This window comes from Anastrepha ludens, chromosome 2 (assembly GCF_028408465.1).
Source record: "Anastrepha ludens isolate Willacy chromosome 2, idAnaLude1.1, whole genome shotgun sequence".
NCBI lineage: Eukaryota > Metazoa > Arthropoda > Insecta > Diptera > Tephritidae > Anastrepha > Anastrepha ludens.
In genome coordinates, this window is record NC_071498.1 from 139,950,578 (window position 1) to 139,975,824 (window position 25,247).

At 39.0% G+C, this 25,247-nt stretch overlaps 1 protein-coding gene across 2 annotated transcripts; it reads right to left on the minus strand.

Moving 5' to 3' along the window:
• Positions 1–1,905: 1,905 nt before the first annotated feature.
• LOC128855439 (sialin-like) lies at positions 1,906–24,777 on the minus strand. Of its 2 annotated transcripts, XM_054090342.1 has the most exons (7): positions 24,230–24,740; positions 14,466–14,699; positions 11,045–11,341; positions 6,971–7,120; positions 6,767–6,899; positions 2,333–2,577; positions 1,906–2,252 (listed from the first exon to the last, which is right to left on the minus strand). In XM_054090342.1, exons 1-7 carry the CDS (start codon positions 24,491–24,493, stop codon positions 2,124–2,126), a joined length of 1,452 nt encoding a protein of 483 aa, XP_053946317.1. In that variant the 5' UTR covers positions 24,494–24,740; the 3' UTR covers positions 1,906–2,123. The 2 variants fall into 2 exon arrangements, with proteins under 2 accessions (XP_053946317.1, XP_053946318.1); XM_054090343.1 differs by lacking the exons at positions 1,906–2,252; positions 2,333–2,577 and adding an exon at positions 4,026–4,289 and having other exon boundaries at positions 24,230–24,777.
• Between the last annotated feature and the right edge of the window lie 470 nt (positions 24,778–25,247).

Genomic DNA, 25,247 nt, shown 5'->3' on the forward strand with positions numbered 1-25,247 from the left:
GCGCAAATCGCGCATTGTCCTATCCAGTGCTTCCACAGACGTCTTGTTTGACATGGTAGCTTCGTCCCAGACTATTAATGAGCAGTCACGCATCAATTTTCCTGTATTGCTCTGTCTAGAAACACTACAGACGCTGTTATCATCATCGGTGGCGATTTTCAGCGGGTGCTTCATTGTAGAGTGTGTGGTTCGGCCTCTTTCCAAAAGACTCTTTCCAAAAGAGTAGCGGCATTGCCGGATGACGCAACAGCTAACGCAATTTTTCCGGTAGATCTCAATTACTAATTACTGTTGTAATATCTTGAAAAATATTGTTTTTAATTATATGCTCTAAAGAGCCATATACATAGATCTATATGAAAACAACAATGTATTTAAGGTATTTAATTGGATAAGGATTAATGTTGTACCCATTTGTTGAAATCGCTTCGAAAATAAGCTATTAGTTGTCGTAAAAAGTAAATGACAAAAAATGTTATTGTATGGAATTGATAGCAAACTAAACGCGCTCCGAATCAATAAAAACTATTCAAAAACTGTATTTTAATTATGTGCGATTTACTAATATAGAACCTGAAAATAGCGTTTTATTTCGCTGTAAAATTGTATGTACATATAATTACATGGAATTCAGTACATACATACATAGATACATATGTACATATGTCTGAAATGAAATAATGCGAGCGATTCGTAAATACATACATACATACGTCACCATACGATGTAATTCAACATTAATGAGGTGTGGTGAGATTATCGCTTAACGCCTATTGCTTCATTCGGTTGACAGCGAACACACACACAAACAGCTTTTTTTGGAAAAAGAGCTGCTTTTGTTTAAACAATTTTGGTTAAATAACAAATAAATCAATTATTTTTTTTGATGCAGAACGAAAGTAAATATTTCAAAGTTAAACTTCAAGAAAGTTTCATTTTAATTGGTTGATTCGTTTATGATTTATGGCCGTGAAAACAAAAAAATTATGTTTTTTTGCCACATTTTGACCGATTGCCACGCCCCCTTTATATATTTCTTCACATTATATAGATATAAACCTTCCTCTTCAATCAATCTATCTTTAAAAAAAAACCGCATCAAAATCCGTTGCGTAGTTTTAAAGATTTAAGCGTATAAGGGGACATAGGGACAGAAAAAGCGACTTTGTTTTATAATATGTAGTGATTTACCCATACGCAAATATGTAGCCAGTCAAAATGTGCATACCGTTAGTTGTGACAAAGCGGTGCATAATTTGAAATACGCAGCAAATGATATTAATGCCTAGACGTATGGGAAATTAAAGTGAGTCACCAAATATCTGTTGAAGTACGTGAAATAGTATATAAAAATCTCAAAAGCCAACGAAAAATAGCTCAATTGACACCATTCTTGGCACTAACGCTCAAAATTATGTGCGCGAAACCGTGTCCAAAATAAGGCCAAAACTGCGCATAATAAGATTTCCAATGAAAAAAACTCCTTACTCCCACTCAAAATAGTCAGCGCATTATTTGCAATGTGGCTGCTAAAACAAGCAAAACCAAAAAACAAACACACAGTTACACATTGCATCGGTGGCGCCAGCAAGAGGGAGCGGGCAATCGCGGTAATAGCGCAAGCACATCAAATTTAGTCCTCAACCATCTGTGTGATCCTTCTGGCAGAAAAATGTGAAACACAGATGGCGCTCCAGACAGTGAGAAGGCGTTGTACCTAAGCAACGACAGGTGGGCATTCTCACCATTTAGGACTGGTAGCGGCAGTGTAATCATCTACCCTGTCATAATTCAAATAGATTAACGAGCCCAACGCAAAACAAGTCTTGTCGAGGCCCTATGCTCCCGAGAGGAGTGATCAAGGAAAACAAAAAAACAACTTTAGCAAATAAATGTTATGATACGTAAAGATTGTCCAATCAATTCGAAATCTCGTTTTTTTATTTCAATTTAAAATTCGATGCCTACAGCTTGTATGGCACCTCCGAGCGGAGGTTACAAAATACAAAAAAATGTTTATACCATATTAATAAAATATTTATATATGTATTAGGGTTAATAAATATTATAACAATTTACACAGCTCTACAGTTTATAACAATTTATATAAAATAAACAACAGCTCAGACTTCTTCAATAGGTTTGTTCCATGGCTGCAAGTTGAAGCTTCCCAATATTCCGAATATGATTGCAGCTAAAATGTAGGAAGAAGCCAAAGTAAGCATTACATAATTCCATTCAGTCTTGTTCCCCTGTAAAAATTTGAAAAATGTACAATAACTCATCGATTAAAAGTAATCGATATATTTCTTAATGTCTCAGCGATTATCACCTGCACAGCTATAGCGGAAATGATGATTGGCGAAATGAAGCCGTTGAAAGTTGAAAACGCGTTCGCAATTCCCGAAAGCAAACCAGCGTATGACGGTGTTAAGTGTAATAAACTGGGCCAATAACCGCCAGAAAATCCCATATCGGAGAAAACACCCACGAACAGAATCATCAAGTTAATAACGACGTGTTGCTCTGCACTGGTTAACATAATGATGACAAGGAATTTAATGGTGAGAAGGTTGCCTTTTGAATAGAAAAGTAAGTGAATAAAATAATAGTACAAGGTGTAATCGTAAAGCAAGTTAGATCGTAAAGCATAGATAGCAGCAGAAGTAACAGCGGCAGCAGGTAAACCTGCTTACGTTATATGTAAGTCTGAAGCGAATTAACACAAATGCACAATATGTATGTGCATATCTTTGTCGTAATTATACTCAAAAAGCGAACATTTTTAAGTTTGGTGCTTGTTTCTTTTTTTAATTTAAAGCTACCGAAACTGTTAATTAAAACAAAAACTGTATTATTAAACAAAAGAAGGTTAAAGAGGTCACTCTGAGAAGATTTTAGTGTTAATGAAAATTTGTTGGTTCTTATAAAATTTGATATTTTTAAAGTGAAAATTTTATTTTTTGCTCCTTTAAAGGATATGAAAGAATATTAAATCTTTTTCTCTAAACTCTTCTTAACATTGAAAACCTTTTTACACATTTTAAAAAGCGTTTGAATTTACTGAACGCGAATAAAAATCAAAGAGATGTAATCGTTTCTTCCTATCCTCAATCCTTAGTGGGACAAAGGGCATCAAGAGATGTATTCGTACCGAAAGATAATAAAGAAAGAAAATAAAGAGATGAAAACGTACCCGAAAGATAATGGTGACTGTTTTCTTCGATTGCCAAGGCGTAGTGCACTATGAGTACCTGCCATCGGGCCATGCAGTCAATAAAGAATAATATGTTTCCGTTTTGAAGCGTTTGAGAGATGTTGTACGTCGCAAACGGCCGAAAATGTGGGCATAAAATTCTTAGATTTTGCATGGTGATAACGCGCCATCGGACCGAGCCCAAATTGTGCTGGATTATTTGACCAAACACCAAGTAAATACCAACGTGCAAGCACCGTATTCACCTGATATGGCCCCGTGCGACATTTTTTTGTTTCCCAAGTTGAAGTTACCACTTCGTGGAAGAAGATTTCTGTCGATCCCTTCTGATCAAAGAGAATGCGGCGGAGGAGCTGAAGGCCATCCCTTCGTCGGCCTATCAGGGGTGCATGGAGGGCTGGGTTAAACGTTGGCACATGTGTGTTGCTTCAGACGGTTCATACTTTGAAGCAGATAAAATAAATTTGCCTGAAATTTAACTCTGTTTTGTTTTATTTAAGCATTCCCGGCATCAGCAACACTGAAGAAACCATTTTTACAAAAACAGTCCCTTATCTTGTTACATAACCTCAAATATAGCAAAAAAGGCGTTCTCTTAACAAAAAAAGTTCTTTTAACAAAAAAATACAAAGTTCTTTAAGTAATTTAATAAAAAAATTCTTTAAATGGGTGTATTAGTGCGTTTTTATATCCAAAGAGCCGAAATGTAACCTGAATGAATGTGGTCAAATATACTTTTAATGAGCTTTATTGAATCACACATGTAACAAAATGTAACAACTTTTTTTTGTTAAATTTTTGGTTTTCTTAGTGCCAAATAATTTTGAATTTTCATCATAACAACCAGAACAGTATTTCCGAACTTTGTCTACGTCTTCTTCCTTTTTCTGTAATTTACAAACAGTTTTTCCTACCCGAAGTGGAATTTGTTCATCTACTCATTGTGTCAGTCCATTTACCAATTGTCTCCGAAATTCCGTTACTGATATCTTTTGTCCGGTTACTTCTTGAAAGAGGAACAGGGAATTGATCGCTGATAATATTGCATTATCGCATACTTCGGGAGCGAGAGCTAAAAAATGGATTTAAGTATTTGAACAAAAAACTTAAATAAAATTCGTTACGCCAAAAAATTAATACAAAATAAAAAAAAATGCTCAAAACCGATTTTAAATATGTCCCCTGTGCTTTGGGTAGAGCCATTTTAGTGCTATTGATTTTACGGTGCGGTGGAATTGGACGAACTTTGATTTCAGCAGGATGGCGTGTCATGCCACAATCTCCATGCCACAAGTTCCATAATCGTCTTGGCGTTCCAATTGGCTACCTCAGAGCTGCGATTAACGGATTTTGTGGGGGTCTGCGAAGGAACAATGTTATGCGAACAACCCAAAAACTGTTCAGGTTCTTAAGGCGAATATCGAGCAAGTCATTCGGGAGATGAAACACGAAACCATCATCAAAGTCTTGAAAAACTGTGAAACCAGCCGATGCAGCCATGTGAATGAAATGGGTTTATCCTTTTGAATAAACAAATAATTTACTGAAAAAGAGGAAACGGTTTTTGCTTGTTTCTTTGAATTTTAAAAAATTTAACCGCTATTTGACCACCCTGTACATGGATAGAACAAATTTCGAATGGTGGTCCGTTAAAATCTAAACCAGAATTTCTTGGGAACATAAAAAAATGATGGTAATCTTTAAATTAGTACCTAAATTGTTGAATTCAAATTCAGATGTAAATTTAATTTTTTTGTATATGTCGAATATACTCGTACTTTCCAATTAAGGGGTTATATGCAGTTAAAATTTTCAAAACATCGATTTTATTTATTTTTTTTCTTAATGCATATATATTTAAGAATACACACAGAAAATTTAACATCGTTCCGCTGAATATTTTCGAAGTTACACGCGAATTTGAAAAGGCGTTTCAGAGTGCTTGAAAGTACAAGGCCTGAGCGGCAGCGCGTTTTTCTCAAAATGGTGTTTTCACAGTCGGTGACCAACATTACTCGAAAACGGCTAAACCGATTAGTCTCAAATTTTTACACGAGCTTCTTAAATATATTTTTTAGTAATTAATCGAATCACCAATAAATTTTTTGGTCAAAAATCGATTTTTTTTGAGAAACCGCAATTTAGTCAAAAAAAATTATTTTGCTCATTCCTTTGATTAATTACTAGATTTAATATTACTTTAACGAAATCTGTTTGGTTTTTTAAATTTCAGAGGATCCAGTTCAGAGATATAGTGGTCACCGCAAAACGTCTTTTTTTAGAGAAGTTCTCTCGGAGATCAGCAGAAACTCCTCTCCAAATAAATATTTTTACTAATACTAAGTCTTAAAATACAGTTAAAAGATAACATAATATCTTTACAAATTTTAAGTTCAATAAATTTAAAAGTTTTCTCAGAAAAAATCGGGAAATTTCGCATTTTTCGGCCTTCTAACTGTATATAACCCATTAAGCTTTATCAAAAATGGTACATGCACCACAAAGGGTTAATTCGGAAGTTTACACTTTTTAACTTTTTTCATCCAAAGCACATTTTACATGGTAGAAGTAACAATCCCATCGTATTCTCTCATACCTGGCTATTATTTAAAAAACGTCCCAGCGCCCCAATAAGAACAGCTCAACATAGACTATGTAGAGATGTTGACGATAGTTTCAAGTGCGCTAAATTTTTTCAAGTTATAAATAACTGCTACATATAGGGTTTTTCAGTAAGAGCGCTTCAACTTTTGAACTTTTTTGAATAAAACACAAACGGTTTGACTTTTTTAACTTATTTTTTTTTATTATCGAGTTTGAACATATACATTTAAGTATGAAATTTGATTTCTTTTGCATGACCACCGCGTGCATGTTTTACGAAGTCCAATCGTTGAACCCAATTTTCGACCACTCTTTTGCATAAATCGGCCGAAATTCCAGCAATTTCGCGTTCAATATTGGCTCTGAGCTCACAAATCATCGCCGGCTTGTTACTATAGACCAATGACTTCACATAACCCCAAAACGCGACGGCTTGTTAAATGGACCGTAAAATGTCCGTAATGCTCTTAAAGTAGCAGCAACAGAACGATTATTTTCATAAAAAATTTGCACGATTTGCAATCGTTGCTCAAGTGTGTAGCGTTTCATGATGAAATGTATACTAATGAAGTTTACAAATGACAAGCGAAAAATAAAAAATATTGCGTCGTTCGCCCTCCCTATCGGAAAAAAGTTGAAGCACACCTATTGAACAACCCTATACATAGATTTTCGAAGAACAGGGTACAACACAAATCGAAACAGGTTTCTCAACATTGAAAGATGTAGAATCTTATGGGTTAGAAAACTTTGGAGGCTACCTTGTATTGAAATTAAAACTTTCAGGATTAGGTGAAAGAACCGACAAAGAACAGCAAATACATATGTTACTCCTATGTTAGCCAAGTGAAGGTCTCTTCGCACACAGAAAGTTATAGTTCTGATAGTCGTGGTAGGTGCGCATTATTATTCTGTTACTATAAATATATTTCAAGAAATACTTACACAAAACATAAAATATTTTCCCATAAAATGTTGGCCTGTAGTTTGGTCTTCTCTCGACGTATGTGCATACGGGCACAGTGATGATTTTAGCAATGATGGCACCCAAAAACGGAGTTGAAGCGAATATTCCCGACTTGTGGAGTAAATAATGAAAAAGACATACATGAATTTTAGAGATTTTACGAAATATTCCTACAAACCTACTTGTGATATTGAGAAACCCAGAGCCTCTTTTAAGAATCGTGGAAGCATCATTGTCAGCACAATTATGCCATAGCTGTGGAAAACGTGCGTCAATATGAAGGCATATACCGGCGCAGATGTTAGAATTTTCTTCCAAGGAATATGGTTTGACTGAAAAAAAAAATACATTTTAAAAATTGGTAGATATTTACATATTTTTATATTTCAACATAACCTCAAAATCTAAATTGAGTACAGGGAACGTAAATCAATCATACTAAGCTTTGAGAACATACAATCGACGGGATCGAGATTTAGTAACAGAGTACTGGACACATACATTTAGAGGTGAGGGAAGTGATCATCATTTTACTGGTCGATCGAATAAAAACGTCGACATAGAGTTTTGTCAAAAGCCTCCCTGTTTGCAAAAGTGCTCAATAATGGGCCCAATTACTTTGTAACCGTGAATAAAGGGTGACCAGATTGGAGGCACTTTTTCCAATAGAGGTTTTTTGACAGATAACGCGTGATTACTGTTAAACTAAATACAAAACTTTTTTTTAATATTCATTAACATTTCATCATGAAAAGATTTAGGTCTCAACAACGTTTACAAATCGTTTAATTCTATTACGAAAATCGACGCTCTGTGAAAAAAATGTATCGTGCGCTCAGGCCAACTTATGGTGTACGAGAACATCACCGTTTAGCGATGTGGACCATTTTTGGCTTAATGGCTACGTCAATAAGCAAAATTGCCATATTTGGGCTGAAGTGTAACCCGAAACCATTCATGAACAGGTGTTAAAACCATTCATTTAAAACAATCGTTTGGTGCGGCCTATGGGCTGGAGGAATCAAAGACGAGGCTGGCACCAATGTAACAGTGAATGGTGAAATCAATCGCGCCATGATAAACGACTTTCTGATGTCGTAAAGTGAAGCCCGTGATTTCTACAACGACACGGCGCTGGTTTCAACAAGATGGCGCAATGCCATACATCCCGTGAAACAATGGATTTGTTGCGTCGTCGTTTCGGACCAGTGGATTGGCCACCAGGATCAAGCCCTCCAGCGAGTCGTTCAAAATCGGTATTTACGGATGGCCGAATTACGGCGCAGTTTTGGCCAACATTTGAAAGGGGTTATCTTTAAAAAATAAATAATTCAGATTGCCCAATCAATTTGAATTTTTGGTGTTTTATTTCAATTTAAAATCCGATACCTCTAAATCGATCACACTTTATATAGTCATCACTTATTTCAAAATATTTTTTAAAATCTCATCAAAAGAGTGAACTTCCATTTGTCAATGAGTACCGATTTATACAAGGTGTGTTCAAAAAGAATCGCGAATTTAGTGCTTTTTCAAAAATTATTTATTTATTCATTAAATCTATTTTGTCCCCTTCAAAGTAGTCCCCTTCAAAATAGTCCCCATCCCCTTCAAAGTAGTCCTATGCACTTGTGCCAACGCTTTTTCCAATCTTCGAAGCACTTCAAACAATTATTTTTTTTATCTTGTTCAGCTCCTCCTTCGAAGCCGTCTTTATCTCGTCAATCGTAGCGTAGCGTCGTCCTTTCATGCGCCTCTTTAGTTCCGGGAACAAGTCACAGGGGACCAAATCTAGGGAAAACGGTGGCCTTTTGGCCAAAAAGTCGCGCACAAGCAACGATGTGTGAGCAGGGGCGTTATCGTGATGCAAGAGCCAATTTTTGTTCTTCCACAAATCCGGGCGTTTCTGGCGGATTGCTTAGCGCAAATTGCGCATAACTTGCAGGTAGTATTCCTTATTGACCGTTTTACCCTGTGGCAAGAACTCATGATGCACAACGCCCCTGCAGTCGAAGAAAACGGTAAGCAAAACATTTAAATTCGACCGAACTTTGCGCCCTTTTTTCGGTCTTGGTTCGTGCGGCAGTTTCCATTGAGATGATTGAGCTTTGTTTTCCACGTCATAACCATAAACCCACGATTCGTCACCAGTTATGATTCTCTGGAGCAAATTTGGGTCGTCGCGGAGAGAGTCCAACATCTCATTAGCAATGTTCATGCGATGCTGCTTTTAGTCGAAATTGAGCAGTTTTGGTATGAATATTGCGGCGACCCGTCTCATGTCCAAATCATTGAAAAAAATCGAACGGTACAAGTCAATCGATATGTCTAGGTCCTCCGCAACTTCTCTAACGGTGATTCGACGATTGGCCAATACCATTTTCTTCACTTCATAAATTTTTTCGTCTGTTGTTGAAGTGCTCGGGCGTCCGGTACGCTTTTCGTCGTTCACATCTTCTCGGCCTTCTGAGAACATTTTGTACCACCGATAAACGTTGCTTTGGTTCAAAGTAGCTTCTCCGTATGACACAGTCAACATTCGGAATGCATTCGCGCACTCTATTTCGTTTTTGACACAAAATTTAATACATGTTCTTTGATCCATCTTTTTAAATAGGTAAAAATCGAAGACGAGCCAAAACACGTGCAAGCAAAGCAGCTGTCAACAATTTTGAACACACCTCGTACAGCCTTGTTTCCCTGCTTACGTGGATTCGGGCGTTATCTTGCTGAAAATCGAAGGGCACTTCCCGATTATCCTGAATAAAAGGAAGGAGACTATTTTCCAAAACGTTTTTGTAGTCCCCACTATTCATTCGCGATGATGTAAACTGTATATCAAGAGTTGCTTTCGATGTAAATGCACCCCAAACCGTAACAGAATCTCCACCGAAGTTGCGCTTGGAAAATAAGAGGCGGCTCTTGCGCAAATACCTCCAATAATTAAAAAAACATCGGGTCCATCAAGGTTCCAATTTTTTTCATCCGAAAATATAACCTTTTTAAAAAATAATATGAAATTGGGCAACATTAAAAATATTATAATATTAAAATATCTTATTGTGTCCCAGTTGGTGTGTAGGTGTTTTTTTGTAAACTGAAGATGCGCCAGCGTGTGCCGTTGCAAAAGATGGGATCCTTTTCTTATTTTTGATAATTTTAACTGATTGCATCTTTGTAATGTGGGCCAAACTATTCTTTTTGTTATTTTCAACAACAGCGGCCAAGTTGGCGCAAGCCTTAGTCGAGTTAGAAGCTTTTCTTCTGATTGCTCGCTGTTCTCGACTTGATAGGGAAAATTTTCTTCCAACAGGCTTCAAAATGTTGTAATTCTCAGGACTCCGTAAAAAGTTTCAGATAACACAACGACTTCTACCAGTTTTTTTGCAATAAATTTGATAGACAATCCTGAATCCTTGTAGGCCGAAATTTTCCCAAGCTCCGCTTGTGATAATATTGAACCCCTCGGCATTTTAGGTTAAATTGAATAAAATTATAATCAAAGTCATCCAAAACAACAATCAGCACCTTCTATCTCTTCAGAAGCTTATTTTTGACTAGTGTCTTATCATTATGAAACGTCGAAAAGACTAGCAAAAGTGCAGCTTCTTGGAAAAAGATAACGGTTCTACAAAATAGAGTGAGCTTTTGTACCAGAAACCATTGATGTCTATAACTGCTAAAATGTCGCCAAATAAAAGCTACTCCGGCAAGTAAAAGCGAATTAATGGTAGTTCAAAAATTGTATACCAAAGGTGTCTTATGATTATGAAACGCACTTTACTTCGCTTATATTACAAACTACCTGTTACTATACTTTGATGGGTTGGAAAAAGACCGATCGCCATCTCAGACGCGAGATAACTAAAATGGATTTGTATTTCCTTCGCATCCATTAATTTGCGATTTACTTATAAGAGATTGTCATCTCCCTGCTTTTCTTGTGTGGAGGAATCTTTCCAGACGCATGGTTTTAGAACAAATCAAATCCGGGACGTTCCGGAGAGAACTCATCGCCCTTTTTCTTTTGCCAAAACAGCCTCTAGTATTGGAAATAGATTAAGGTTGCGTGCTCTGATGTTTGGTAATATCGTATCAATCAAATAGTAATTTTCCAATTTTTTTTTTCTTAAGTATTTGATCATCTTACAGCAACAGAAAAATTTGTTACCTGTTATGGCGCCGCACACACAGAGCAGAGTACACATTTTAGTAAATTTTTTGTTGATTTGTTTGAATTGTTTTGCATAACTTACGTTTGTTTTCTCCTGGTTTGCCTTCCTCAAATAGTCATGTTCTTCCGCTGATAACCGGGGATGCTCCTCCAATGTGTTATAAACCAACCATTGACAGCTAATTCCGAATCCCATAGACGCGCAACCAACTATGTAAAAAGTCAATTCCCAATTGTAACGGCAAAGTAACGCAGACAATGGAAAAGCTATGAGAACACCGATCGAGTAACCGCCATAGGCAATCGATAATAAAGCGGTTCGCTCCCTTTGATGCGCCCATGTGGAAAAAAGTTGGTAAAGTGCTGGATTTCCAAAACCCTAAATCAAAGTATTTTTTTAATGATATAATATTACTCAAAAATTAAAAAATATTATAAAGTATTCGATATCGATGCCTGGAACTTTTTCCAGCTTTTCACGTAACTTTTGAAAGACTTGTTCCCATGTAAAAAAGTGTAGTACCTACTGAAAAAAATTCTGAAAATGTCCACCTTACCGGTTTTTGTGAAGCAATTAACCCGTTAAAATCTGTACGAGGTGTGTTCAGAAATAAGGTGAATTTTAATTTTTCTCAAAAAATATTTATTTATTGGTCAATTTCTATTTTATTTCCTTCAATGCAGTACCCTTCAGATAAAAGACACTTGTGTCAGCGTTTTTACCAATCCTCCAAGCAGTTCTGATATGCACTTTCTGGTATGTCCTTGAGCTCTCTCAGCGATTCGATTTTTATCTCCACAATCGCCGCAAACCGCCATCCTTTCGTGGGTCTCTTCAATCGTGGGAACAGGAAAAAGTCGCAGGGGGCCAAATCTAGTGAATACGGTGGCTGAGGCATGACGGTGTTGTTTTTGGCCAAACAATCCCTCACAAGCAAAGCTGCAAAAGCCATGAAGTTTGTTTTCCACAATTCCGGGCATTTTTTTTTTGATTGCTTCACGTAAACGGCGCATAGTTTATGTTAGGTTGGAATGGTTGCCCAAGGAATGGGCACACTTAGACGAAGATAAACGGATTCGTCCTTTGTGATGCCATTGTGAAAGAGGTAAGGTGAAAGAGAAAACTGATGGGATGAAAGGAGAGGGCGGGGAGAGGTGGTGGTGGGATGGTTACGAGGATGGGTTTGTGAGTATGTGGATTATGAACGATGACTGTGCTGGGTTTGCGCAAAGCGCTTTGTACTGCTGATGATATTTATCAGATTTTTTATGTCAACACCAGTTATATCAGCAAGCTTAGCAAAGAAGTAAGAGCCAAGATGCCTATATCTGAACCCCGCCAGAGCAGGGCAGCTAAGAAGAAGGTGCTGAGCTGATTTCATCTCATCCTCCATACATCCGACTCAAAAAGGAATCGAGGTAATTCCAAGTCTCACGGCATGCATTCCTCGCGCATAGTGTCCTGTGAGAAAAACTACGAGACTTGAGAGGCGAGATTTTGTCAGCCGCAGAAGCTTGCCCGAGCGCCCCCGATCCACACGTGGCCAGAAGGATTTTGCCACCTTACAAGTTTGTGTACTTGCCCAACGCTCGCTGAGTTGGCGAGAAGCCCATCGCTTCAGGAGCAGACACCGCAGGTAGTCAGGAGGATTTCAATTCTCTCCCTTCGCGGGGAAATCCCCTCACATGTTCCTTGTCTGGCCAGCTCATCCATCTCACAGTTTCCTGCAATGTCGCTGTGATCAGGAACCCAGATGAGGCTCATGTCAAAGAATTCGGACGCAGTCGAAAGTGAGGCCAGGAATTCCTTGACCGGTTTCGAATGCACCGTCACTGACCAGAGGGCCCTTATTGTCGCTTGGCTGTCGGAGTAAATATTTACGGCGCGTAACTTCAAGGCAATACTAAAATTTACCATACTACCTTCTTACCTACTGGTAAGAACTCCTGATGCATTACGCCATGGTAATCGAAGAAAACAGTGAGTAAAACCTTGACATTTGATCGAACTTGGCTGCTTTTTTCGGTCTTGGCTCTTCTTGGTTTCGATGTCATAATTATATACCCATGATTCGTCACCGGTTAGGACCCTATAAAGCAAATCTGGATCATCGCTGAGGTCATCCAACAATTCCTGAGCGATGCTCATGCGACGTTGTTTTTGGTCAAAATTCAGCAATTTTTTTCTCGACCTTCTGTGAAAAGCTTGCACCACTTCTAAACATTTTTTTTGATTCAGAGTACTCTCACCGTATGCCACTGACAACATTTCAAGTGTTTTTGAGCACTTAATTCCATTTTTTTACACAAAGTTTTAATGCAGCTTCTTAGATCCATTTTTTCCGATAGCAAAAATCGCCGAACACGCAAAACACTTGTCTTATTTATGCCTCTCACAAACAAACTAAACATGACTTCGATACGAGTGTACCAACATAAAAATAATAATCATCGAAAATTCACCTTATTTTTGGAACACACCTCGTATATACGGGTGGCGCAAAATTAATCATCCTATTGAAATGGATACGTGAAGTAGACAGCTGCAGCATATAAACAGATAAGCTATGGACCGTTGTAGCCTAGACTGACGGTGTTATTATTATTATTATCTAGTATTCGGAATTATCTCAGGAATTAAGACTTAATTCTCCACTCAACAAGAACAAGAAAGACTGGATCAACACGAATCTATTAAAGGTGGTATCGGTAAATCAGCTGATTTGGTTTTTTTTCGTCGTGTCCATGTGGCTGTCAGCCCAGAATGAAATAAGGCGAATTCATTCTCTTTTTTCTTCTATGCCAATACTTTTCTTTGACAATCAAACGTACAAAACATTGTTGTTGGTCTAGTGCCACTACCTTTAATGAATGCGCCTTGGACTGAATGAAATGCTGGTTTGCACTAACACGTTCGAAATTACATTAATTATTTGGATATTTCGGAGCAGTTTGAGAAATATTAATTTAAGGTTTTTGTATAGTAAAAATCAAGGATCGAAAATAATCAATATTTCAAAATTTTCAATGAAAAAATAAAATCTTCCAAGCACTGTTGGACAATTTCGAACATATGCATATACAGTCAGCATCAAAAGAAAGTGCACACCACATATTGACAAATTTTGACTATTTATTTTTTAATTTCTATTAATAATTTTTTATTAAAAATGCGAAATCTCTAACAATACGCAGTTCTATATGAATCCGTTTTCACAACAATAACAAGTCATTTGCTGAATATCGTTAGAACTAAGAATGGGCATTCCTTTTTCGTACCACCAGCCTGAGCACTTTTATTGTAAGGAACCAAAAAATATTTTCAAAATTTACACAGCATTTTCCGTCTTCTTCAATATCAGATCGTTCAGGTCTGCGCGACCATTTGTCCACAGTTAAAAGTTAAGAGAGGCTCTGGGAGTCTAACAAAAACACCTAGTAACCTAGTGCACCTAGCCGCATTTAAGTAACGAGGTTGTTGTGCTGTATTTGCTTATGCTTACCGCCACCAATCCTTGAACTAAGCGTACAGTAAAAGTAGCGACATAACTAATGCGTGCGACAACTGGTATCAGCATGAACAGCGCTGCCTGTGCTGTAATGGAGTGTATGAAGAAGAATTTACCGCCAAATTTGTCAGCCAATCGACCGGCAAAACAAAGTGTAATTACGTAGCCGTAGTAAAACGTGGCTTGTATAGAAAACTCCTCTTGCCGTGTCCAAGCAATGTCGCCCAACTGAAATGAGAGAAAAGGAATATTTACTAAAATATAAACCAAAAAAAAAAAAAAAAATTGTATAATAGCTAGCACTGTAAAAATGTCTTCCATTGTTGTATTGATATTTTTTTTTCAACTTTTTCTCACCTGAAGCTTGAACTTTTTCATACAAAACAAAAAACATACAAGGTGAAGTAAAAAATAAACAAGACTGGTGTCATAAAATTGGTTTTATATGCGCAATCTTGCGCAATGAATTAGTGCGTTGGAAGTTACATCCCTAGCTGACTTCTAGTGAAAGCTTGGTGTCATTCGTTTCAGTGGAAACGAAGTTATTGTGTCTAACGTGTCAGTATGTTTGTGTCATCGGTACAAAAATGAGTTTCGAATAAAGAAATTTTGTTTTAAAATCAGTAAAACGTTTACCGAAACATTTGAATTGATGAAAAAAGTTTATGGCGATGATTGTCCATCTCGTGTCAGGGATCATGAGTGGTTTACACGTTTCAGAGATGGTTGTGAGGACATAAATGACAATAAACATACGGGCCGCCTAAAATTAGTAATCACCGAAAACTCCATCGACATTGTTCGTAAATCTATGAAAAATGCTCCGAAATCTTCATTGAAATTTATGGAATCGGAGTTGGAAATCTCCAAAACATCGATTTATCGCGCTAACTGATCATTTGGGCACAAGTTAACTGAGGACTAAAAATTACTCAGAATTTAACATTCGAAATACCTCATTAAAGAGGCGAGAAAACACGAGAACTTCCTATACAACATTGTAACTGGTGATGTAACGGGACGTTTCCCACATAAACCTGAAACTAAGCGTTAAAGAGCCGAATGGAAGATCCCAGACGAGGCATCACCCAAAAAATCGCGTTTGGAGAAGTCAAAAATTAAGTCGATGCTCATTAATGGGATGTATGGGATTTAGCAATACAAGGCATGGGATGTATGGGATTTAGCAATACAAGGCAAGGGATGTATGGGATTTAGCAATACAAGGCAAGGGATGTATGGGATTTAGCAATACAAGGCAAGGGATGTATGGGATTTAGTAATACAAGGCAAGGGATGTATGGGATTTAGCAATACAAGGCAAGGGATGTATGGGATTTAGCAATACAAGGCAACGGCCTTGACTGGGTTTAACATGGCAAACTCCAGGGACCTATCCTTGTCACTTGCTTTATCCAAGTCGACACACAGCCCCCTGGATTTGATCCCGTCTTTTCCTTGGCCATCCTGGATAGCTGCTGAGCACCCGCCGGGCAGTGAACGAATGTCCCCCCAAGACATTAAATTTGGGTTGTGCGCTGGGTTTGGGACCCGCCACGGAAAACAAAACACAACCAGTGAAGACCGCAATAGCCTCGGATAATGAACCCCTCAACGTTGACAACCATCGCAAACGAAAACCGGACTACGATTTACGGATATGCACCTGGAATGTCCGAACCCTAAATAGGGAAGGTGCCTCTATCCAGTTGGCGGAAGCCCTCGAAAAAATTACGGCTGATATCACCGCCAGGACAAGGCTGCTCTAAGCAAGCAGGCTGCGATATCTACTACAGCTGCCATGCGGAGCGGCGCGAATTAGGATGCGGATTTGTTGTAAGCGGGAGGCTTCGGTCCCACGTCTCTAGGTTCACACCTGTGAGCGATAGGCTAGCCACAATCCGTATCAAGGCACGGTTCTTCAACATAAGCCTGATTTGCGCGCACGCCCCAACGGAGGAAAAGGACGATGCCATCAAAGACAATTTCTATGCGAGACTCGAGCAAGTATATGACCGCTGCCCAGCCCACGACGTGAAGATCGTACTCGGGGACTTCAACACAAAGGTTGGGCGAGAATCTGTCTTCGATCCCACCGTCGGTCAGTTCAGCCTCCACGAGACCTCATCGAACAATGGTCTAAGGTTGATCGACTTCGCTGCGGCGCGAAACATGGTAGTTAGTAGCACCAGATTCCAACACCTCAACATCCATAAGGCCACCTGGCTGTCCCCTGATCAAAGAACGTGCAACCAAATTGATCATGTTGTGATCGACGGAAGGCATGCTTCATGTGTGCAGGATGTGCGAACGTTCCGTGGAGTGAACATCGACTCTGACCACTATCTTGTCGCAGCTAAGATACGCATGCGGTTATGCAATGCGAAGAACGTGCGCCCCACTACGCAACGAAAGCTAGACGTCGCTAAGCTGCTATCACAACGGACTGCCGAAACTTATTCCGCTCACCTCTCGGAGTTGCTCCTCCACGATTCTCTACCTGCAGACGCAGGCGGACTTTGGGCACATATATCCCGCTCTATGCGAGCTGCCGTTGAAAAAACCATTGGGTTTCAACGCCCACCTAAACGAAACCAATGGTACGACGAAGAGTGTCGCGAAGCTACTGCAGCGAAGAATGCAGCTTACAAAAGAACTCTGCAGTCAGCTGCAACGCGGGCCGTGCGAGATAACTACAGGGAAAAGAGATCGGAAGAGAGGCGCCTCTTCAGACGCAAGAAACGAGAACAGGAGAAGCGTGAGCGTGAGCTGCTAGAGGAGTACAGGGGCAGGAATGATGCTCGAAAATTCTATCTACAAGTCAAGCGTCTGACAAAAGGTTTCAAGACCGGAGCATCAGCCTGCAAAGATAAAAACGGAAATCTGGTTATGGATACATAGTCCACACTGGGCATATGGAGGGAACACTTCTGCGATTTACTTGCGGGCGATGACGCACACAATTCCGACCCAGTAGAAGATGACCCGATACCGCCAATCGACGATAATTTGGACGTTCCACCACCTAGTCATGCCGAATCAGAGTTGCCATTCAGCGGCTCAAGAATAACAAAGCGGCTGGCGCTGACGGCTTGCCCGCTGAATTGTTCAAGACTGGCGGCGATGTGCTGATAGGGAGCATGCATCAGCTCATCTGCAAAATATGGCTAGCAGAAAGCATGTCCGACGATTGGAATCTCAGTGTCCTTTGTCCCGTACTGAAGAAGGGTGACCCGACGATCTGCACCAACTACCAGGGCATCAGTCTTCTAACCATCGCCTATAAGGTCCTGTCTAGCGTCCTATGTGGAAGACTTAAGCCGTTTGCCAACACACTGATCGGGCCTTATCAGTGCGGCTTCAGAAGTGGTAAGTCCACCATCGACCAGATTTTCACATTACCCCAAATCCTGGAAAAGACTCATGAAAAGCAAGTCGACACCCATCATCTCTTTGTCGACTATAAAGCTGCGTTCGATAGCCCGATAAGGGATTGCCTGTACGCCACCATGTCTGAGTTCGGTACACCAGCGAAGCTCATACGGCTTTGCAGAATGACGTTGAGCAACACAACCAGCTCCGTCAAGGTAGGAAATAACCTCTCCGAGCCATTCAGTACCGTTCGAGGTTTCAGACAAGGCGATCCACTGTCATGCAACCTCTTCAACTTCGTGATGGAGGGCGTGCTCCAAAAAGCAGGTGTGCATCGTAATGGCACTATTTTTTACAAATGTGTCCAGCTCCTTGCGTACGCCGATGACATTGACATTATCGGCCGCTGTAAGGGAGATGTCACGGCTGCGGTTCCTGCTATCGAGAAGGAATCATCACGAGTGGGTCTGGCAGTGAACGAGGGTAAAACGAAGTATATGTTGTCTACAACGCGGAACACACGGCGTGTAGGAACGCACGTCATTGCGGACAACTATACTTTCGAAGTTGTGCCAGAGTTTGTTTATCTTGGCACCGCCGTTAACAGCAACAACGATATCAGCCTGGAGATCAAACGGAGAATCACTCTTGCTAATAGGTGTTACTATGGGCTAAGTAAGCAATTGAGTAGTCGAGCCCTCTCTCGCATGACCAAACTAACACTTTACAAGACGCTCATCATACCCGTGTTGCTTTATGGCGCAGAGGCATTGGTAGTGTCACAAAGCGATGCAGCCGCTCATGGGGTGTTCGAGAGAAAAGTTCTTCGCGCGTTGGCGAAGACTACCGTTCAAGAATGAACCACGAGCTGTATGAGCTCTACGCCGACATTGACGTAGTTCAACGCATCGCCATCCAACGCCTGCGTTGGCTAGGGCATGTCGTGCGTATGGATGAAGAAGCTCCAGCAAAGAAGGTGTTCGAGGGCGAAGTCCAAGGGAGCCGACGAAGAGGAAGACCATTGCTCCGGTGGAAAGACCAAGTGGAGGAAACCCTATGCTCGCTTGGTATATAGAATTGGAGAAGGCGCGCGCGGAGCAGAGGCGCCTGGAGAGAGCTAGTGAGGTCGGCCGTAACTCGGTAACGGGTTGTTATGGCCACCTAAGTAAGTAAGTAAGCTCATTAATTTTTTCGATTCGAAGGGAATTGTCCACAAGTAGCCAACGGGCCAAACTGCCAATGCGATTTTCTATCTTGGCGTTTTGAAGCGTTTGTTGCATCGCATTCGTCGAATTCGCGCTGAATACCGCAAAAGAGGAGGCAGACCCTTATTGCATGATAATGCACCATCTCATCGAATCACTCACCGTATTCGCCTGATAAGGCTCCCGGTGACTTCTACCTGTCCGGAAAATTGCATTTGGCCTTGAAAGGAAAACGTTTTGCGTTCGTAGAGGCTATCCAAAAGGCTTGTACCGACATCCTGAAGGACATTCCGGTCAATGACGTAAATCACTCTTTCGAAAAGCTTTTAGATCGCGCAAAACAGTGTATCGAGGCCAGAAGGGGATTTTTTTGAATAATTAAACTCGAAGTTATCAGAACAAAGCTCCTGTCGTTTCTATTTTAGCTCAGTCTTGTTTATTTTGGACTTCACCTTGTATAATTTGGTAGAGTTCGTATTGAGATTGTTCAACTGATTTGCACTACTTATATAGGATATTAGGTCTATTTATGTAAGAACAGTAACTTGCTAGTAACTTAATTTCCAAGATAAGGTCCCAAAGAGAAAAATATTAAAAAAAGTAAATGAGTAACTATTTACAAGTTTTACGAACAGCTGATTACATTTTTGGCGCGAAAAATCACAAAAATTACAATTCTTTCAGTTGAGCCACCTCGATTTAAATTAAAAAAAAAATAAAAGCAAAAGAACGAGTTTAGCATCACATGATTTTGTTTTGTCCGCAATAATTTGTCCCATTTGTATGTTTATATATTGCCAAATTAGTTAATAACTAAGGATGATAGAGGAGAAGATTGCGCCTTCCAAATTCGCCGTGCCGTAAGAGTCCACTTGGGCATTTATTAAATGTGGTGGCGCTAGACCAACAACAATGTTTTGTATGTTTGATTGTCATGGCAAAATATTGGAAAAGTAGAAAACAAAAAAAGAAAGAAAAAAAACAAAATTTATGATCTATCAACAGCACATTTAATAGATTCGCCTTGATTCCATCAATAAACAAGAAAGCGGAAAAGTAGGCGAAAGCAATGGAAACAGCCAAACTCAAGAAATTATACGCACACGCATATACTTTCAAGCCACGGCGTCTTCCGCATAAAAACTCAAAAAACTGTATTTGGAGGCTTGCGTCATTCCACTCTTCTTGATGACTGGCAATTCTACACCTACCACTATGCTTCTGTTAACCACAAGAGGATAAAACCCATCTTTCCACTTATTTTGCCTTTAAAAATGTTGAAACCTTTAATTCGTTTACGGCTTGGCCACACCATACTCACTCACTCTCATCTTTTGAATCGTTCTACACCAAACAAATGCCCCAACTGCCACGGACAATTATCACTGGAGCATATTTTATCATCCTGCCAAAATATTGGAGGTTGAATTAGTTTTAAAGGTGACACACAGATGGCGCTATTTATCACTTTATCGCGTTGGCAATACTGAATATATATTCATGACAAAGCCTCATCCCTAGGCTTTGTTTATCAGTATCTGTCATTTCGCTGAAGTATAAACAACGCAGTGTTTTCGTGCTCCGAGTATGTCAACTTTCGTGCCGTCGAAACGCAATTTGCGGGAAGCTTTGCTTTTCTGCTTCAATTTGAAAAAAAAATACAGCCCAAGCCCGTGAATTGCTGCAGGAGGCCTACCCAGACCATACTCCGTCGATTTCAACATGTGAGTACTGGTTTCGACGATTCAAAAGTGGTGATTTTCACACCGAAGACAAGGAGCGTCTTGGCCAACCCAAAAAGTTCGAGGACGCGGAATTGGGGGAATTGGTAAACGAGGACTCGTGCCAAGCCCAAGAAGAGCTTGCTGAATCATTGGGCGTTGATAAATCAACCGTTTGCAAGCGTCTAAAAGCGATGGGAATGATCCAAAAGCAAGGACATTGGGTCCCGTACGAGTTGAAGCTGCGCGACGTCGAACGGCGACTTTTTACGTGCGAATTGCTGATCGAGCGACAAAATCGGAAGGGTTTTTTGCATCGGGTGGTGACTGGCGACGAAAAATGGATCCACTACGATAACCCAAAACGCAAAAAATCATGGGGTTTGCCCGGCCACGCATCAACGTCGACGGCCAAGCAGAATATTCACGGCAAGAAAATCATGCTCTGCATTTGGTGGGATCAGGTCGGCGTCGTATATTTTGAGCTGCTCCAACCGGGCGAAACAATCACGGGGATCGTTACCGACTATAATTGATGCGTTCAAGCCGGGCATTGAAAGAAAAACGGCCGGAAACGGTAAAAAGGCACGACAAGGTTATTTTGCAACATGACACCGCTCGGCCGCATGTTGCTCAACCTGTCAAAAAATACCTTGGAACGCTTGGCTGGGAAGTGTTATCCCACCCGCCGTATAGTCCAGACATAGCTCCCTTCGATTATCATTTGTTCCGGCATATGAGTCTCGATTTGGCGGACCAGCGGTTCTCCTCGTACGAGGCTACCAAAATATGGGTTGAGTCATGGATAGCCAAGCAGCGGCCAGAATTTTGGAGAAACGGCATCCGGAAATTGCCCGAAAGATGGGCGAAAGTTGTAGCTAGCGATGGCCAATACTTCGAATAAAATATTTTGTACCGTTTTTTCACAATAAAGCCCCTAATCTTCGAAAAAAACCTTTAAAACTAATTCAACCTCCAATATATACAAATGCGCTTCAGCACAGTCTTTGGATGTTCATCCCCTCTCGATCTACTGAAAGAGCCCTCGTCAAATAATATAAATACAAATTAAATGACTTGCTAAGGCAGATATAACTAGCTACGTTTAAGTTTACCCTATATACTAATTTGTAATCTCTCTTTTGTCCAAAATTTAATAATTTTAACTTTTGTAATTTCGTATTTCATAAGTATTCAGATAACTGATGGCCTCGTTGCTTGCGCTGCAATTTTAAAACTTGTATAAATAACTTTTTCTTATATAAGTTAAGCAAACCAAAACAGAAAAAATGGGGCACTTCGTTTGCATTCGTTTTTTTAGTTTTAATCTCACAAATCACAATATTACCAAGCCATTCACTGAATTTTCACAAACATGCATTTTCTCCTACTTTTGTTTGTTCATTTGTTTTGTATTGCGAAGGGAGCTGACGTCAGATTTGTCAAAATGGTCAAATTACCAAATAATTAACTGCTTTTTAATGGCGACACCTCCACTACTCAATTTGCCTTGATTAATAACCAAGAAGTACAAGCCCAAAAAGATACTTAAATTGCTTCCGATTTGCATTCCGGAAATTGCAGCAACGGTGACTGGAAGCTGTAGTTCTGAAGTACATACCTCTTAAGCATTGGCCAATTTCTATTTAATACAATTTTTTTTTAATTTACAAGTAAAACTTTATCCAGTAAAAACTTTCAACTTCCTCTCAAAATGAAATGCCAATTGGCTCTCTCCCATTTCCCCTATTGCCATTTTGCTCGAATTTGCGAATTTGACAGAATCGCTGTGTTTGTGACGTCGCAATTGTTCAATTTATTCGTGTGTTGTTTGTGTAATTTCTTCTTCATCTTGCTTTCTTGTTCGTATTTTCACAACTCTCTCATGATAGAAACAAGATTGCGCCCATCAGAGAGTGCGTGACGTCACATTAGCTGAGTTGTGCAGTGTTGCCAACCATTTGCTCTTTGCAAAAAATTTAATGCTTTTTTATGCTCAAAAAGCGAAAATATTTAAGTTTGGTGTTTGTTTATTTTTTTTTTAATTTAAAGCTACCGAAACTGTAAGTTAAAAAAACTGTACTATATATTAAACAAAAAAATTTTAAAAAATTTTAGTGATGATTTTAATGTTAATGAACATTTGTTGGTTCTTATAAAACTTGATACTTTGAAAGTGAAAATTAATTTTTTTGTTTTTCAAGGTTATGTTAGAATATTAAATCTTCTTCCCTTAGCTCTTCTTAACATTGAAAACCTTTCTACACATTTGAATTTACTGAATGCGAATTAAAACCAAAGAGATGTAATCGTGTCTTTTGGTCCTCTATCCTTAGTGGGACATAGGGCATCAAGAGATGCATTCATAGTAAAAATAAGCAACAAAATACCATAAAATACTGAAGAAACTATAACATTTTTACAAAAAGAGTACCTTATCTTGTTATATAACTTCAGTATAAAGTCGTTCTCTTAACAAAAGAGTTTCTCTTAACAAAAAACTCATAAATTAAATTGTACATAACCATAACATATTTATAAAAAAATACGCACATTTTGACAATTTGTCACTTAAACAAATTTATTTAAATAACTCAATAAAAATTTGGTATTTTATTTTCCTTAAATAGGCAGTTTAGTGCGTTTTTCTATCCAAAGCTAGGCAGTGGCGAGAGAGAGATTTGACTACTGAAAGGAGAAGAACACCAACAATAACCGCAATCGCGGGCAATGCGACAAGATATTAAAAAAAATAAAGCTAAATAAAACTGAGTGAATTATTGAACTAATTTAAAAAAAATATATACTTTACAAAATTATAAACTTTACTTTATTTAGTTTATTTATTAGAACAGGCTAGAAAAATGTCATAAAGAAATAACTTAAACTCCAAGACTAAATAACGAAAAAACAAAGCTAAATCAAGTTACGAAAACTCTAATCTGGCCATACTGGTACTAATACGACGTCACTCATTGTCAAATTTGCTGAGACCAAGGTAACGGTACCACGACAGGTGTCATTTCATTATTCTTTCCATCATTTCATGCAACTGTACCAATGTGACGTCACGCAATCTCTGATGGTTGGAGTCTTTCCTCAATCATCCGGATTGAACACAACCACATGCTTGTATACATATATGAGAATACATGTCAAAATTATAGTTCGAAGTTTACAAGTGGTGATGGTTGTTTTTTGTTGTAACAGCATAAACAATCGCCATAAATGTTTGGGGAATGCTGCTGATATGACAATCCGGCCGGGTATAAATCCGGGGCGTTTGGATAACGTAGAACCCCCACCATGGTTTGATTTACTCTAAGTATTTGGAAAATAGCCAGTTTATGTGGTTAAAGCGTATCACTGCTTTTCACATTTAGTGCATCTTTTCCCAAACAGTTATTGGGAACTCGCAATATTGGAATTATCCGGCGTTCATTTTTATGCAAGTACTTACCTTTTGTTCTGATTGCGAACTATCACTTGTATATAGTGATTGCAATGTATTATTCGAGTTAAGAACTGCATCTTCTCCATGCGACTTCACCATGCAGAGTATATTAAAATCGAATATGTTTCGCATGCACAAGTGCACAATCATGGCAATAAAGGCACATATTGTATAGGTTAGACGCGCCGAACAACAAAGTGGATAGTTAGCCGACTTATCGGTTTGCCTTTGGTCCTCGGCATCACCATTGACCTGATAAATTTTGGACATTACACACAATTAATAGTAAGTCACATATATTAAAAATGCTATTTTAAATGGTATTTATTTATTTCTTTTTTTTTGTTTTTTTTTTTTGTTTTTGTTATCTTAATTTTTTTTCACACGCATAACCCCACACACGACATGACATGAATCGTTTCGAACGGAATTTGAAGACTCACAAAATGTGGATCAGGGCATTAGCGCTTGTGACACCGACCGATCATCGCTGAGAGTTGAAGTGCTCACAATGTTTCGAGTTGATTATTGTTCATTGGCTCCAAGTGCTGTATGAGTGGAAGTATTCGTTTCACCTAAATGCCAAACACGTGTAACCGTGAGACACGTTCGTGTCAGCGTTATATCATTAAGGTGAAGTTTTAAAAGAGAATTCGTTCCATTGTCACGTTCTGCAAGGTATACACAAATAGCACAACATATAAGCACAATAATACCAATAACAATAAGAATAATTTTTAGGTTTGTTTCATTTTGTTTTTATTCGTATTGAGTAGAGTTTCATTGTCCTTCCTCTCCCCCTTTCCAGTGGTCACCTCACTAGGGCATCGAATTAGTTTAGCACAAAATAACAATTTCCACGATAAACAAACAAAACAATAAGAGAAATACCTAGTAAAGAAAAGGCAGCAATGAAATAATAGTTTAATGAAATTAGAATATCTGTTTAACCCTAAATAAATTATTTTATGGTATTCATGTATCCAAAAGACTTGCAAAGTAGGGGGAAGTGAGAGAGCAAATT